The following is a 13104-nucleotide window of genomic DNA, read 5'->3' as shown; positions in this document are numbered from 1 at the left end:
CAATAACTTAGCCAACAACCAGCGAGCTGGGAGCTGGGGTTCAGGTCCAGGAATTTTGTTGTGTAAAGAATACTCCTCTTTCCATGCACCCTGACAACTACTGACTGTGTAATGCATGTTACGAGGTAAGGCTGTCTAAAAAGAGTAAGACAGACTGTAAACTTGACCTTCAGGGGTGCTGAACCCAGCTGGAGATGGCAAGTGGGGTGGGAGGTGGGTAATCAGCAGCATGCCAGAAAGCTGCTGACTAGCGGAGGCCCAGGCAGAACTTGGTTGTGTCTGGGAGGTCTCCGTGGGACCTATGGTTGGGTTGCTACGGGACTGGTTGAATTAGACGGCTCTTTCTTGAAAAGGCGACAAGGAAAGCTGTTTCCTCCGCTCAGCTTGTCTTCAGGGATCTGGTCACTCAGAAATGGGATTTCTCTGCTTGGCTCAGTGTAAGGGGCAAGGGGGACTTGTACCCATAAAGCAGACTTGCTGCTCCCAGGAACGAGTTTTCTGATGAAAGAGAGAGAGGCAGGAAAGACACTTACTACAACGCTATTGAGAGCGTGGGTCACTTGGTGCAAGCTTAGCACAGAGTGGATATCTATTTGCTTCCTGGGGCTTCATGACCATTGTGCCAGGACTTGAACCACTCAGATCTGTTGAGTGAGCCAGAGGCTCATTTAAAGACTTCACTCTGGCCTCTGAGGGACTACGACGCCACGCTCTCCAGGAGAAACTGTTTCCCCTTTTCATAGCACCGTGTAGAGGGTCATGATACCAAGGGCTCCGTGGGTCTCAGTCCACTTCTCCCTAGAGACCCATCCAGAGGCCCACCATTCTGGGACAAAGCTGTCGGGAACATTTTAAGAGCGGAACTTGGCAATTTAGATATTTGACAAGAGCAACTAAGACGGCAGAGGTAGCTGAGGTATCTTGGAAGGGCCTAGAATGTCAGGCCGAAGGGTGTTCGTGATTTGGTGGGGGAGAGGCAGCTGGCCAGGCGGGGGGGACGCCAGGGAAGGGCCTTCGTGTCTCTGGGTATCCGCTCGGACGTGGCCTGTTTCCTTCTGGCTTCTGCTCACACCTGACCGCCCAGCTGCTCGGTTCGGCTCGGGAGAGCCCCACCTGGGTGCTCACCGTTTACCTGCGCCTGCGCGGTCAAAAGAAGGGCGAAGGCGGAGGCGGGGAATATTCCGTGTGGGCTCCCCACCCGCTTCCTGTGCGGCCCGAAGGCAAGGCCCAGTCCGGTCGAAGGGGCTCAGGGCCCAGCTCGGTCTGGGGGCATTTCTTCCCTTGCTGGGGTGACTCCGCGGGGTAGGGAGGCGGGACGCATGCGAAGGTCTCGTAAGCGGGACAAGCTCACTGGGCGCCCTCACAGCAAGGAGGATGGGTTCCGGAATGTCCCGCCCCCACCCTTGCCCTTAGCCAATCAGACGTCTGGACGGGGCAAGAGGCGGGCACCGGTGGACCCGGCCAATCACGACCGTCTCTCTCACCCTTCCGCTCCCCGGGGTGCAAGATTGCCAGGTAATGGCCGGAAATCTCCGCTTTGACAATTTCCCTTTTTTTCTCTGCCACGCGTCGGGCTCAGAAGGGTCCAACGACCGGGTGCTGGATTACCGGCTTCGCCAAGACTTCACAGCCGGCCTGGGCTTACCGAGATGCAAAGCCTCCTGCGGTCCTGGACTGGACGTGGGCAGAGGGCAGAGGGCCTGGGCCAGAGCCACTTCCGGCTTGGCGCCCTCAGTCCTCTCGTCTCGTTGCTGGCTGGAGACTCCGGGACCCCGAACCCAGCAGGCACCTACGACCCCTGCACTGGAGCTCGGTGGCCGCCTGCGGTCCTCCCGCCGGCCGGCGCTCTAGCACCTTCCAAGCCTTGGAGCAGGGCCTGACGGTGCTGCCAGGGAGAGCCGGGCGCGGGGGCGGGAACGGCCTGGAAGGAGAGCTCAGTCCTCTTCCGGGGGGAGCCGGGGAGACTGAGGTGGCTAGTGCGAGGGGTGTGGGGGTGGCTCTGGGTGCTGTGTGGAGGGAGGTAAAGGGCGGGGAAACGTTAAATAGGGGCTTTGCTGCATTCACTCATTCATTTTTCAGATACGGAATGAATGCGAGTGTTCCACGTTCTTTGCTAAACGTTGAGGAATAAGCGGTGAAAAGGCCAGAAAAGATCTTTGCCCTCTCGGGGTTCCGGTCTAGTGAGGGAGACCGACCTGCAGATAAGTGACACAAACATTAATTTCAAGTAGTGACAAATATCAGAAAGAAAGGAACGGGTGAGACAATATTGGGAACGGATTGTCAGAAAGGGCCTCTTCAAGGAGGGAAGTTTTAAACTGAGACTTGGAAAAGACAAGAAGCCATTTTACTAGGATTTGGGGGCAGAACTTCATGCCCAGGAAACAGAATGAATAAAGGCCCGGCCACCAGGAAGAGACTGAAATGACACGTCTCTTGGGAGGGAAGGTAGGAGATGACTGCAGGAGGGGAGGCTAGAAGGTGACAGTGCCCAGGACTGTGGTCTGAAGTTTCTCCTTGGCGTGTGGCAGAGGGTGGAGAAAGGAGGTTATGAGGATGGTTCACCCTTCCTCCTCTGGCCGTCCTGTGGCATGTGGTCAGACACGATCCCTTGCCTGGGTTGTAAAGACAGCACTCTGTGGCCTGCACCTCTGTCACCTCCTAGAGCACCTGTTTTTCTCTTCTCAACTAACAAAGTTATGGACTAGTCATGAAGATTAGTACTACAATCCCCATAGGCCACTGACCAGAACAAGTTTGGCTCAAATCTTAAGGAGAAAATGGAAAAAAGGCCTGGAGGGCCTAAATCCTGCACCCTCCTAAGTACCCCACACTCCTGTGGGCATGCCCAGGTGACAGGTTCCTGGCGATGCTGAACTCCCTGGGACTAAACCACTCTTTACTGAGCACTTCTTGTGTGTTAAAAGTTAGTGCTGGGCTAAGTGGTCTTACATATATATTCTCTTACTTATTTAATCCTTTCACAATCTTAGGAGGTAGTGAATCAGTTAGGATTCAGTTCAACTACAAATAACAGATCCAAAAGAGCAGGATCTTAGCCAAGATGTAAGTGTATTTCTCACGATAACAGGCGCAGGTGGCCTGGAGGTAGGCAGCCTACGTCAGGACAAGTGTGGCGGCCCTAGCCTGCAGAGCCAGCACGGACCCAGGCCCTCATCTCAGCATCCCAAAACAAGGAGTGGCATTGAACCATACATGCTCATGTTTAAATGTTTTTATGTATGTTTTTGAAAGACAGCACGCAAGTGGGGGTGGGGCAGAGAGGGAGGGAGACAGGATCCGAAGTGGGCTGTGCACTGATAGCAGAGAGCCTGATGCCAGGCTCGAAACCACCAGCCGTGAGATCGTGACCTGAACTGGAGGCAGACACTTAACCGACCGAGGCACCCAGGCGCCCCAATACATGCTAATTTAAACATTTTTTAATCAAATGGGAATACCATGTACAAATTGCAGATGAAAGGAATGATTTCCGAGAGAAATTTTAAAAACTCTCAAAATTGAGGCAGGAAGACGTGGAAATTCTGAATAGCCAGTATCCTATAGGGGAAATAATAAAAATAGATATTGTTGTTTGTATCTCTTTAACATTTTTTTGGGTGTGTGTTTATTTTTGAGAGAGGTGTTTGTGTGTGTGCGTGTGGGGGGGGGGGGGCAGAAAGAGAGGGAGACACACAATCTGAAGCAGGCTCTAGGCTCCGAGCTGTCAGCATAGGGCCCGTCGCAGGGCTTCAACTTGAGAGATCAAGACTTTAGCCGAAGTCAGACACTCAGCTGACTGAGCCCCCCAGGTGCTCCTTTATCATCTATTTTTAATGAAAAAAAAAAAAACCTCTTAGTAGGCAATAATGGCTACTTATGGCTTAAACGCCATATCTCTTTCTCACATCACTGCTTGGGTATAAATCTAGGGCTAGTTTGGTGCGTTCCACAATCATCGGGAATCCAGACACTTTCCATCTTATTGCTTTGATACCTCTGGGGGTCACTTTCATTGGCATGGCCCGTGCCTTTAAGTCCAAATTTCTGCTAGCAGCTGGGGAAAAGAAAATAGGAAGACACGACCCATCCCTTTCGAACAAGATACATAAAAAATCACGTCTTCTCACATCTCCTTGCCTTCAGTTTAAGTACATGGCCATACTTAGCTGCAGGGGAGGCTGGGAAGGTATACTCCTTATTCTGAACGGCCATGTGCCCATTGAAAAATTGTTTAATTTTTTTCTAACGTTCATTTTTGAGACCACAACAGAGTGTGAGCAGGGGAGGGACAGAGAGAGAGAGAGAGAGAGAGAGAGAGGTAGAATCTGAAGCAGGCTCAGCTCAGAGCCTGACACAGGCTTGAACTCAACAAACCGTGAGGTCATGACCTGAACCGAAGCCAGAGGCTTAACCGAGCCCCCCAGGTGACCCCCCAAATTCTTACTATAGAGGGAGAAAACAGATATTGGGGAACAGCTAGTAGCTTTTCTGCTGCAAATGAGAATAGATGCTCCTTAGTATGAGCATGAATATATATCAGAGACAAACAGTGGACAGTTATAAATCACAAAACTGTTTATTAACCAAGACAATGATGCCTACTGTCCTCAATTTAAAAAAAAAATTTTTTTTTAAACGTTTATTTATTTTTGAGACAGAGAGAGACAGAGCATGAACGGGAGAGGGTCAGAGAGAGAGGGAGACACAGAATCCCAAACAGGCTCCAGGCTCCGAGCTGTCAGCACAGAGCCCGACGTGGGGCTCGAACTCCTGGATCGCGAGATCGTGACCGGAGCCGAAGTCGGCCGCTCAACCGACTGAGCCACCCAGGCGCCCCTGTCCTCACTTTTTGACACTGTTTCGAGGGTTCTGGACTAAGAGTGGGAAAATGATGAGTATAAATTCCAGAAATGAATATAAATTTTCTGGAAAGAGAATGTTGACTTTTTCATTATTTATAGATTATACTTCCTAGCTAGAAAAATAAACTAAAATTAGAAAAAGAAGTGCTACTGGGTGATTAATGTCAATGTAATCGTATACAAATGACTTGTCATCTGCCAGCAATGCCCGATAATATATATGGTAAATGTGCCAGTTTTTTGTTTCTCAGCCCCCAACACACACATTTTGTCACCCGCTGCGATACTACAGCCTGTAGACCTTTCTACTTCGCTAGTCAACTTGATGCTAGTCTTTGCCAATAGAGGGCGATGGAAGAACACTGTAAATCCCAAATCCACACCTAGAAAAGGGGACTTTCAAGTTTTTTTCCCCCCGGGCAGTTTTCCACGGGGCCAGTAGAGGGAGGGAAGAAAGCAGCAGCAGCACAGCCACTTTAGCAGCCTTCACAGAGCAGGCTTGGCATTTGCTCTCCAGCAAATGGTTCAAGCAAATAGTGGAAGGTGGGTGTTTGCATAAACGATCTGCACATACGGAAAAATGGAAAAACTCTAATTGTCCAAGAGGAAGCGGTTTAAAATAAAATATGGAACTTGCACGCTATGGAATACTACGCAGTCTGCAAAAGAGATACATTTTATTTACATAGGGTGACCTGCAAAGATATCCTTGGTGGACTTTTGAGTCAACCTACAATACTTACATAGAATGATTCCAGATCTACAGTACAGATATCCATAGATGTATAAGAACAGGCTAAAATATTAATGATACTCACTTCTGAATGGCCTTATTGGGAATATTTTTTCACCTTCAATTATTTTTGCCCTCAGTTATTCAACAAATATTGTGCCAGACACAAACCCAGGTGCTGGGAGTAGGGCAGTGAAAACTCTGACCTCACGGAGCTTATACTCGAGGACTGGGAGACAAATATTACACAAGTCTGTCAGGCAGCGATAAAAGAAAAATAAGGCAGGGCAGAAGCATGGCGGGGGTGCTGTTTACACAGGATTAGGGGAAGCCACTTGGAGGCAGTGACATTGGAGCAGATTGAGGGAGCTAGCCTTGTGGATATAAATAACTTTATAATTTTTCATACTTTATTTTCTTTTCTACACTAAGCATGCAACACTTGCATAATCAAAACAAATCAAAACAAGAGAGCTCTTTGTATTTCAGGAAAAGATCTGGAGCCTCAGATCTCCAGGTAGAGAAGTAGAGTGTAGGAGCAGGTACAAATACATGGAAAGAAGAACCGAGCGCTCCCCTCCCCGAGGACCCCGCTGCCCCGCAGACGAAGCTGCCGGTGGGAAAGCGAGGCGGGGCTCCCCGGGGTCAGCGTCTACGCCTGCCGCGTCCGGTGCACAACCCAGGCTGAAGCTCGGGGGGCGGGGGGGGGGGGGGAGGACGGTGGGGGGAGAGAATCGCCGCAGGAGGATCCGCGTCCCTCACTGGACTGCATTTCCCAGGAAACTCCACGCCTCTCCAGGGGCGGTAAAGACTGAGGCGAGGGCGGGACCCAAGGGGCTGGAAATGAGTCTCCCGGGGCCGAGCTCCAGTTCCTGGGTCGCGCGCGGGCCTTCAGCCTTCCGCCCTCGTCTGACTCAAGGAGGGCGGAAGGAAGAGTTCGTCCTCAGGGGATCCCTTCCGGCGGATCAGGAGCTCTACTCGTGGCTGGGCCAGACGCCGGCCCGGCCCACCAGACCGGGCTTGTCTTTCCCTTCTCGCCCTTAAGTGGCCTTTTAGATTTTCAGAGAAATCTGAAAGCACGAATCTAGACACAGACCTGAGTATGGGGGCATTGGTGGTGAGGCGCAGGGCGCCACAGCCTCCTGATTGGCCAACTTTGGAAATTCTCCCCGTTCATTGGCTATCCATCGGGGGGAAGGCGGACTCAATTGGGCGAACGGCCTCCTGGGGTGTGTAGTTCGAGGGCTTGTTGCGGCGCATGCGCCTTGTTGTTTCCCGGCGAGCCCCGCGCGGACTTCCGGCGCAGGGACCTGGCGGCGGAACTAGGAACCCTGGGCGGTTGTGGGCGGTGTGTATCCCGGGGGCGGGACCCGCGACGCGGGCCGCCGAGCTCCGAGATCGACGTCGGGGCTCCGGGCGGCCGGGGTCGGCGTCCCGAGACGGAGGCCGAAGGGGGCGCGTGCCTCTGGGAAGTGCCGGGGGTGGGGACGCGCCTGTGTCCACTACCCGCCCGCTCCCTCTCAGCTGCGCGCAGGCGAGGCCGCCGGGGTCGGAGCGCAGGGCTCCGACCAGGTCCGCTTTCTCGCCCGCCGCGTCCTGCGAGCGACCCTGGTGAGTCCCTGGCCCTCTCCGAGCGCAGCCTTCTCCATGGTCACTGGAGGATGAGGATGGAGCGCGTACCTTTCAGGGGCGTTGCGAGGAGTGTAAGAACAAAGTAAATAAAGTGCTTAGTGTGTAGTAGAGGACTGGAAACGACGTCAATCTCTTATTGGAGCGCATTCGTACCGTGGAATCTCGCAGAGCGGCTAACGAAGAAGCATTGTTAGGTGGAAAAGCAAGTTGCAAAATAGTATGTGCAGTAAGACCTCATTTATCTAAACATCCCCCCCCCCCCCACACACACACTTGGTTTTCCCCGTTTCTATGGATACCTTTTCAGTAGACGGACAGGGGAAAGTCTGGGAGGTCATATGTTATACTGTTGATGGGAGGGTGCAACTGAATTACGGGAGTTTCTCTTTTATGTGTTTCTGTATTGTTTAAATCTCCCTCTCCCCTTTATTTCGATGGTCTGTGTCACATTTTTTTTGTTAAGAGAGCAATTAAGGAAATTTTCAAAATCCATACTTTTCAGGAGTATTGTAAGAGTAGTGATGTAAGGGATAAATTTGTGTCATTCATTCATACGTACCTGCGGATAAATGGCTGAGACAGGTGTCTCTGTGAGCTCTTCGCTGGCACCCAAAGTCCGGGATGTGTTTTGGAATTGGGAAGTTTTCAAATTTGAGAACGATAATACAGTACACGTGGTATATCAAGTGACCCCCACCAACAAAATTTGCAGCAATAGATAATAATCAAACGTATTAATTACATTTTTTCTCACGGTGTAGGACACCTACAGAAATACACATGGTTCGTGCAGCTTGATGAATATTTACAAACTGAATACATACAAAAATGTTTTTGCTGTAAAACATAGAACATTTCCATTTAGTGAGATAAATGGAGATTATAAATACGCTCATTCAGTAGGCCAGGGAGTAAAAGCCTGGGAGCTTGGGGTTTCACAGCTGAGGATAAGGAGCTAAGGACCTGTTTGGGCAGAAAAAAGAGAGTCACAGGAGCAAGGAGATCAAGGACAGCCGAAGAAAGATTTCAAGGCCAGGAAAGGCCAGGAGCAGGCTGGTGTTTGCTCACGTACTGCCTCCCTCCTCCTTTTTGCTCTTTCCCCAGGAGTCCTCGTCCAGATGCCCACCCGGCTGCCACAGGAGATTCCTCTGGGAGACTGAGGGGCAGGCTCGCAGGCCCAGATTGAGGCCAACCAGTCCTTAGGCCAGGGGAATGGCAGCACCCCCAGAGCCTCAGGATGAGGCTCCTGGGGAGGGAGAAGGGCTGCTGATCGTAAAGGTAGAAGATTCCTCGTGGGAGCAGGACTCCACCCCGCAAGAAGACAGCAGGGATTCTGAGGCCTGCCGCCAGCGCTTTCGGCATTTTTGCTACAGGGACGTGGGCGGGCCCCACGAGGCCTTCAGCCAGCTCTGGGAGCTCTGCTGCCGCTGGCTGCGGCCCGAGCTGCACACCAAGGAGCAGATCCTGGAGCTGCTGGTGCTGGAGCAGTTCCTGAGCGTGCTGCCCGGAGGCGTCCAGGACTGGGTGCGCGAGCGGTGTCCCGGCAGCGGGGAGGAGGCCGTCGCCTTGGTGGAGGTCCTGCAGAAGCAGCCGGCGAAAGCGTGGCCACAGGTGAGGGGCCCCTCCCACACCCAGGGCCCCTGGATGGCTCCTGGCTGAAGGGAGGTGGCCGTCGCCTCTCTTAGAGGAAGTACCCTGGAAACGAGTCCTCCAGGGGTGGTAGGGACGCGGGGCCAGAGGGAGCATCCGCAGGAGTACATCATAACAGGTGTTGCGGTTCTGAAAGACACGGTCCAAATGAGTCGTTTAGTTTTGGTGGCTTTGGAGGGCGGCAGCAGGATCAAAGTGGGCGTGTTCCAGGAAGGCAGCTGTTAGCTCCACACAGGTTCTGCAAATGTTCATCCGTGTTCTGCTGTCGGCCGGGCCCTGGGGGTACAGTGATAGGTGTCATGACAGCGCCAGAGTGGGTGTGAGAAGCTAGCTGTCCGTGTGAACCCTGCTGTCTGGGGGGTGTTCGGTTTTGACCCTTGGGGAGGTGCTAATGAGTGGCTGGGGTGTGGGGCTCGCCCTTGGCCTGGAGATCTGCCCCCACATCCCCTTAGTAAGTGGCTCTGTGATTTTGGCTTTGGGGGGCCGTTCTTGCCTCATGCTTGATCGGGGAGTGCCCTCGGGCACACAGAACATTCTCCTCTGGATTTTCCCGGGACCCATATTGATCTCCTTCCCCATGCCCCTTCCTCCTGAGGGACGTGTCCTGTGTCTCCTTCCCAGGGATTAAGCTCTGTCTCCCCCGTCTGATCTCGGTGCTGATGAGCATGTTGTGGTTCCTGCACAGGAAGTGCCCTCAGAGGAGGTGGAACCCGAGGCCACAGTCCAGGGACCCCCGGCCAAGGGGCTTCCCGTGAAAGTGGGGGCACGAAGCTGGCCACCTGTACTCTGGGAGCAGCACAGCCATGGCGGTGAGTAAGCTGGTGGGCCACAGGTGGCTGGGCAGGGGCCTGGCTCCTTCCCGCTTGTTGCCTTGAGGGTAGCGGGAAGGTTATTTCTGTTCTAAGGAGCCTAGGAAAGTGTGCTTGTGTGGGTGTGTACGTGTGCGAGATCTGGCCCCTGGCCTGGGCTGGCCTCTCTGAGGGTCTCTTCTTTTCTTCAGCCCAGCTGCCTGCTCTTAAAGAGGGGAGTAGCGGAGAGAACACCGGCACCAGCTTTGCCTCTGATGTCCACGTGAGTTACTAGTCCCTGTGTCCCCTCTGAGGCCCTCTGTGCTGTCAAGTCCCTAAAATGAGCTTCGTCTTCTCATCAAGACCTCTTCTGTCCATCTTGGTCCTGCCTGGACCTGTCCTGTTCCCCAGCCCAGCCCCCGTCTCGTCCCCACCCATGGCTTGCCTGGGGAGCCCTGAGTGGCAGTGCCGAGCCGGGTTTTCTCACCTCACTCCAGGGACCTGTGACGTTTGGAGACGTTCCCTTCTATTTCTCCCGGGAAGAATGGGGGTCCTTGGACCCTGCTCAGAGGGATCTCTTCTGGGACATAAAGCGGGAAAACTCCCGGAATGTTGCCCTGGGTAAGCAGCGGATGCAGCCAGGATCCCTGGGGTCCTTGGCTCTTCTGAACTGGAGGCAGCACCCCTCCTGGGGGGTCCAGCGCTGGATGGTTGGCCCAAGCAGGCCACACACTCCTGTGTGTCCCGCTGGAATCCTCAGTTTTCCCACACCAGTCTTCGAGCTGGCTCGAAAGTGGGCTTTTCCTGGGTCTTTTCAAGAGCACCGGGTGATTCCTTATTTGTGTTAGTGTTCGTTTTTGTTTGCCTGTGAGGGTGTGTTACCACGTGAGGGGTGCTTGCAACGTGCCCACACTGTGCTGAGCTCTCATACGGGCATTTTCCTGTGATTCCCACAGCCTGGTGCGTAGAAGTGTTGTCCCGGCTCCCACACAAGGGATCCGAGACTCAGAGAGGCCAAGGGACTCTGAAGTAGTTGTGAGGTCCCCTCGCCTGCCCCACGAAGAGGTGCTGACAGTGAAAGCAGCTGCCGGACGTGTGCCAACGCCTGGGCCCTGCCCTTCAGGGGCCACCCTCCTGGGGCCCCTCTCCAAGCTAGAGGCTGTCTGAGCACTGTCTGGGGATCATCTCATTTAATCCACATGACCCCATGGGAAGACAAGGATCACTCCCTATTGAACTCTGTTCTTGAGTCAGGGGACAAAAGCTGGTGGGGTGAGAGCAGCCACATAGGCCGAACCCGTGTGGTTCCTCAGTTTCTGGTAAGAAGCCCTGAGAGCTTGGATAATTTGCAAACTACCTAAATCGATTCAGTTCTAGAGTTTGCAAAGCCAGGGTTCAGACCGCGGGACACCGGGCCCCAGTGTGGACACGGGGGTGGAAAAGTCAGGGGTGTGATCAGTAAGTGTCTCTGCAGGCAGATCCGCCCAGCCGGACTCCTTCCTTGCCTCTGCCTCCGAAGTGTTTCTCTGCGGGCATTTTATCAGGCCCCTATTTTATGGACGAGGAAACTGAGGCTTGGGTCTCTGTAGCCCAGGGCTTTCTGATCCTGAGTCCCGTTTCTGCCTCGCCCCAGCTCTGGTCCCAGAACCCAGTGGAACCGAAGAGGCCGCCCCCTCTCGGCTTGCAGGCTTGGGGCCCGAGAGCCAAAGCGAGCAGTCCCGGCTGGAGGAGGCCGCCACGGCGCTCCAGGCCCAGGCCGGCGGTGGCGGGGGCCGTGGCGGCGACGTGACTGTGTCCTGGAGCCCCGAGGAGGCCGAGACGTGGCGGGGCGAGGCCCGGCCGGGGGCGCCCCTGGGGCGGGCCGCGGGGGCGCGGAGGGGGCGGCCGCCCACGCGCCGGCGGCAGTTCCGGGACCTGGCGGCCGAGAAGCCGCACAGCTGCGGCCAGTGCGGCAAGCGCTTCCGCTGGGGCTCGGACCTGGCGCGCCACCAGCGCACGCACACGGGCGAGAAGCCGCACAAGTGCCAGGAGTGCGAGAAGAGCTTCCGCAGCTCCTCGGACCTGGTGCGCCACCAGGGCGTGCACACGGGCCAGAAGCCCTTCTCGTGCGCCCAGTGCGGCAAGAGCTTCAGCCGCAGCGCCTACCTGGCCGACCACCAGCGCATCCACACCGGCGAGAAGCCCTTCGGCTGCAGTGACTGCGGCAAGAGCTTCTCGCTGCGCTCCTACCTGCTGGACCACCGGCGCGTGCACACGGGCGAGCGGCCCTTCGGCTGCGGCGAGTGCGACAAGAGCTTCAAGCAGCGCGCCCACCTCATCGCCCACCAGAGCCTGCACGCCAAGATGGCCCAGCCCGTGGGCTGAGGGCTGGCCGGGGGCCGCGTGGCCCAGCCGGGGACGGGCGATGTCCCCCCCTACTCCGGGCTTCTCCACCCGTGGGCGTGGGCGGCCACCATCCCTGCGCCCCTGCTCCTCTCGGCCCCTGGGCCTGGCCGACACTCCCGCTCCCGGGGAATGGAAATCCCCTGTCTGTCACCTCCTGGCCATTCCCTGTCTTGCCCCTGGGGTTTCTCTTGCCCCTCTGGCTTCCGGAAGCCCCAGCACATTCCTGGCCCCTGGCGGGGGGCGGAAGGCCAGGGTGTCAGGGATGTGTGAGGGCGTCCTCGTCAGGGCTCTGGGTCCCCGCCCCCCAGCCTTGCTTGCCCTGTGGCTCATGTTCCCTGCACCCTGCGGGGGCCCTGGGCCTGGCCCTCTGCCCTGCCAAGCTGTGCCTTCCGGTGGGTGCAGAGGACAAGCCTTGACCCACAGGGTGCTGCCAGGCTCTGGGAGGGACAGCCCAGACCTGTGAGGATCTGGGTCCCCGGCGTGGCCGCAGGGGCTTTTGGCCCTACACCCCCTCCCGCGGCCAGGCCCTGACCACTGCCTGTCCGGAGGTGGGGAACTGCCCGCCTCTGCACTTGGCTGACTTGCCCCCAGTGAGTCCCTGAGGGCCACCCCCTGCCAATCTAGTGAGGGTGGGGGTGGCTTCAGGGACAGGAGGCTGACAGTATAGACAAGGACGGCGCCTGTGGAGGCTGGCTGCTCCCCGCTGCTCCCCTCTCCAGAGGTGTGGGCTTTGTGATACTTAACACTAGCACTCTGTCAGCACTTGTCGCTGACTCCTTAAGCACTGCATTCCACAGCGCCACCTGCGTTGTCTGCAGATTGGCATTCCCAGGGACAGACCACGGGCTCTCTAAAGGAGCTGGGCCCTGCTGTTCTCAAAAGGGCAGCAGAGGACTTTGAATAAATGTGGAAACTTCCTCCAGACTGTTCTGTTGTTTATGTGGTTGCTAGGGGTGGGGGAGGACCTGGAACTCCTACTTCTGGGCCTCCTGGCTCGGTTGTCCTGGTGGTACTGGTACTGGGTGGTCACCAGGTGGAGCCACATTCTTGG

General features: G+C 55.5%; 1 protein-coding gene and 2 long non-coding RNA genes across 4 annotated transcripts; 2 read left to right on the top strand and 1 right to left on the bottom strand.

The window, feature by feature from the left end:
- Nucleotides 1-30: 30 nt before the first annotated feature.
- On the bottom strand, nt 31-1239 carry LOC123589265. The gene is made up of 2 exons (XR_006708235.1): nt 1126-1239; nt 31-498 (listed from the first exon to the last, which is right to left on the bottom strand). It is a non-coding gene; the product is annotated as an uncharacterized LOC123589265 (long non-coding RNA).
- A 618-nt stretch (nt 1240-1857) lies between these two features.
- Nucleotides 1858-2266, top strand: LOC123589270. Its single transcript, XR_006708240.1, has 2 exons — nt 1858-1969; nt 2080-2266. It is a non-coding gene; the product is annotated as an uncharacterized LOC123589270 (long non-coding RNA).
- A 4641-nt stretch (nt 2267-6907) lies between these two features.
- ZNF213 (zinc finger protein 213) lies at nt 6908-12970 on the top strand. Of its 2 annotated transcripts, none has more exons than XM_045460480.1 (6): nt 6908-7209; nt 8335-8841; nt 9566-9689; nt 9881-9951; nt 10166-10289; nt 11302-12970. In XM_045460480.1, the coding sequence occupies exons 2-6, from the start codon at nt 8443-8445 to the stop codon at nt 12030-12032; spliced, it is 1449 nt and encodes a 482-aa protein (XP_045316436.1). In that variant the 5' UTR covers nt 6908-7209; nt 8335-8442; the 3' UTR covers nt 12033-12970. The 2 variants fall into 2 exon arrangements, with proteins under 2 accessions (XP_045316436.1, XP_045316437.1); XM_045460481.1 differs by having other exon boundaries at nt 6908-7447.
- The last annotated feature ends 134 nt before the right edge of the window (nt 12971-13104 follow it).

Source organism: Leopardus geoffroyi, chromosome E3 (genome assembly GCF_018350155.1).
Source record: "Leopardus geoffroyi isolate Oge1 chromosome E3, O.geoffroyi_Oge1_pat1.0, whole genome shotgun sequence".
Taxonomy (NCBI): Eukaryota; Metazoa; Chordata; class Mammalia; order Carnivora; family Felidae; genus Leopardus; species Leopardus geoffroyi.
This window is presented reverse-complemented; position numbering and strand designations above follow the sequence as displayed.